At 36.9% G+C, this 3256-nt stretch overlaps 1 protein-coding gene across 1 annotated transcript in view; it reads right to left on the bottom strand.

The window, feature by feature from the left end:
- The window catches only part of TXNL1 (thioredoxin like 1), a 15258-nt gene that overhangs the window by 4887 nt on the left and 7115 nt on the right, over positions 1-3256 (bottom strand). Inside the window, 1 exon segment of the mRNA XM_010725125.2 lies at positions 2641-2745. Within this exon segment, the coding sequence (XP_010723427.1) occupies positions 2641-2745 (105 nt within the window).

Here is a 3256-nt window from a genome sequence, read left to right as displayed (position 1 = left end):
AAAAAAAAAATCAGGGGAAAAAGCACTCACCCCTCTTGATAATTATGTTTCGATACTGCTTCTACCATAACTAGAAGAGAAATATGCATTGCATAAGTGGACTGAGCTAAGGCAGTGAGGCACCTGAAAGCAGTAAGGAGTGGGGTGGGTCTTTTCATCTACTATAGAAGATAAAAAGAAACATGAGGTTTCCCTGTTGATCTACACTATATTAAGGTTCCATAACTGACAGGACCACCAGTGGAAGTGAGGAAACAGAAGTTCAGATTCCTAAGTGCACTGTGGCTCTGCCAGACTGCACGTCTCATTTGCTATGATAACATATTTTAACATCCTAATATTAAACTACATGTTCCAGAAGTTAATATTCCTATTTTGTATAAAGTTAAGGAGTACTTCAACCGAGAAAGGATTAGCAGCTTCAAAAGCTAGCAGTGTATGCTCTTCTGTGAGGTAGTTCCGAGCAGTTCTTGACATTCTGATACTACCAGTGCAGTGCTAACCAGCGTTAACATTTAAGAAAGATATAGGCCTTATAAGCTGGTGCTTCCCTCCCTATCCATTCCAATGGATGTCACAAATCACATTCCTCAATAGTGCAAAGACATTCACAAGTGAAACCAAAATAGTAACTAGTGTGATATTTAACAGGCTGTATAGCAGCTTTCAAGCAACTGCACTGCATCTAAAACCAACAGAGACTTAAAAATCCCCTTGTTAACAACAAACATATGGCACTCATTCTATTTTTTAATACCTTCGTGGGGTTTGTGTGCAGTCAGAATGATAGCTCAGGCTGGAAGGGGCCTTGAGAGATCATCAGTTCCAGCCCTTGAGAACATCTGAGATGCCCTGTCCCATGGATTCCACCATGTGCCTGCAGAACCTGTTCCAGTGATCAATCGTTCTCGCTGTCAAACCACTTATCTCATCTTGAAATGTAAACTCTGAGTTGGAGCTGCATCTGTTGCTGCCTGTCTTCTCCATGTGGCTCCTAGTGCAGAAGAGTCTCTTTGTTTAATGACTGCCCTTAAGTACTTAAATCTGAACTACACACAGACATTTTAAAAAGTCTACCTTAACTGGCACTGACAGGAATAAGGCTGTTACAACTTCAGACTAAGGAACCATGTGAGCACTGCATCCAATTTACTATTTTGTTCTCACAATTTAAAACATTGTAGGAAATACCACACGGCTCACCACTAGTCAGTAGTGCTCATGATATCCCACAAAAACTATACTTTGCTTAGCCAAAGGCACCTTTGTCAAAATTATCAAAGGAAAAAAATAACAGATTTAAAAGAGTGTGCCTTTTAGAAAATAAACTTTCGGAAAGCAGAGTATTTACAGAGTGTACAGAGAAATGGAACTGAGACAGATCAAATACTGAAACTATCAGCATAAGAGGGCCTCTTTCTTCCTCAAAATAACAGAGAAGTACTGCAGATTAATCACATGACGATAAATAGTAACGGCAGAACTCACTGCAGGGTACAGTCCTGCTATCCTAAGAGCTTGCAAAAATTGTGTATACAACAAAAAAACATGTAAGCAGATTCAAAATGAATTAACCTATCTCTAGTTTTGAGTAGAACAAATGTGTTCCTTTAGAAACTTCTAAAATCGGTATCCATTAAATTTAGCATATTAGAGCATCTTTTTCAATGGCTTCATATTTCAGTAAGTCAACAGAAGTTTGTCAAACTTCTACTAATTAACATCATTATTCATTTTATTAAATTTTAGAAGTAGATGTTAGATCAAGTTTTAGCATAAAAAATTCTGAGTAAATAACGTGGCAACTGTTAGCATTTTTAGCCTTCTGAAGTTACAGGTGGCTTGTGTAATAAATTCTGTGGTCTTCCAACGTCAATAGTTGCATGGGCCGCCCAGTTTGGAAGCAGTGGTGTTACAGCTCTATTTGTCTTTGTAAAGAGGGTAAGTCTTACAGCAGTTTATTTTTAATAGATATTACATTCTGAAGGAAAGCTGTAAGTAGCTTTAAAAGTTTCAATACTTTCAAACCCATTTTCACATTCTCAAAAAAAGAAAAAGGAAATGAGAATGCTTTATCCTTCAGCATTTGTTGGCCTGAAGTCATACCATAGCAAGTTGTTTCATTCTCTGTTTAGCGTTTAAAAAGTGTGCTTAACGTAATATTTACCTTGTGATCAATTAATTTTTTGGATCTTGAGTTTACATAGTGTTGCCTATTGAATAAAATCCATAAAATCCTTCACCAAAACAGCTACCGAGCCAATCACAAGGAGTCTATTTCATACAGAGACTTGCTTCCCTGCTTCCTGAGCATCAGCAGCATACAAGTTTTGAAATCAAGGTACAGATCCCACAGCTGTTAAGAAACAACACTGTCTATAATACACATAACTCGACAGTTCCTCGTGTTTTCAGTAGTTGATGTACACATTCTTACCTTCTTAAAAAGGACAATGAAGCAGTTGATGAACAAAAACAAAGGCAAGACCCGAAGAGCTGTTAAGATATAGCTGCATGTTTTGTTTTGGATGCCAGATCTACCTTAAGTTGCAAAATTACAACAACGGAGTGTATTTTAGTCAACTCTTTTTTGGGTAGATTTAAAACATTTGTAAGTGCTTCTAAGAAACAAAGACTTACTCGTTTGAAGTCATTCATATTTGTTGCTTGGACTGGAGTTCCAATAAACGTGAAGTACGTAATTCTTGTTGTCTCTTCATCCCCGTGATTAGACTGGACAAACAACTGAAAAATCCAAAAACACAAGCACTAAGGTGTGCTGAATTCCTGAATTAATGCATAAAGTGCTAGGCTCTCAAGATGTTTAACTAAGCACATAAATCCTTTTTCCAATCATAAGGGCCTCATTACTCTCTAAAGAAGCAACTGTCCTTTTATTTTAAATGACTATATAGAATGCTATTATTTTCCCAGTGGCTTACTTAAAAACATACACTGCTTGGAATTTCCCAACTTCCATTTCCAATCTGAGGACACGTTCAGCAATCAAACAGGATATAAAGTCACTGTACACTCTTCATTTAAATCTTACTCAAAATAAACTTCAATATGAATAGTCTTAAGGCCTCCATTGCTAAGTGTACCTTATTACTACAGTCTGCATAATTGCATGTTTTACAGCATAAACACTAGAACTATAAATTTATTTTAGCGATTGCTCTACTTACATGGCTCTGCAAAAATTTCTTTTACTTCATTACGTGTACTGAAGAGTCATGAGGTAGACAAAATGACT

The sequence above is a fragment of the Meleagris gallopavo genome, chromosome Z (assembly GCF_000146605.3).
Source record: "Meleagris gallopavo isolate NT-WF06-2002-E0010 breed Aviagen turkey brand Nicholas breeding stock chromosome Z, Turkey_5.1, whole genome shotgun sequence".
Lineage (NCBI taxonomy): Eukaryota > Metazoa > Chordata > Aves > Galliformes > Phasianidae > Meleagris > Meleagris gallopavo.
Note: the sequence above shows the minus strand (reverse complement) of the source record. Positions and strands in the feature narration are given on the sequence as shown.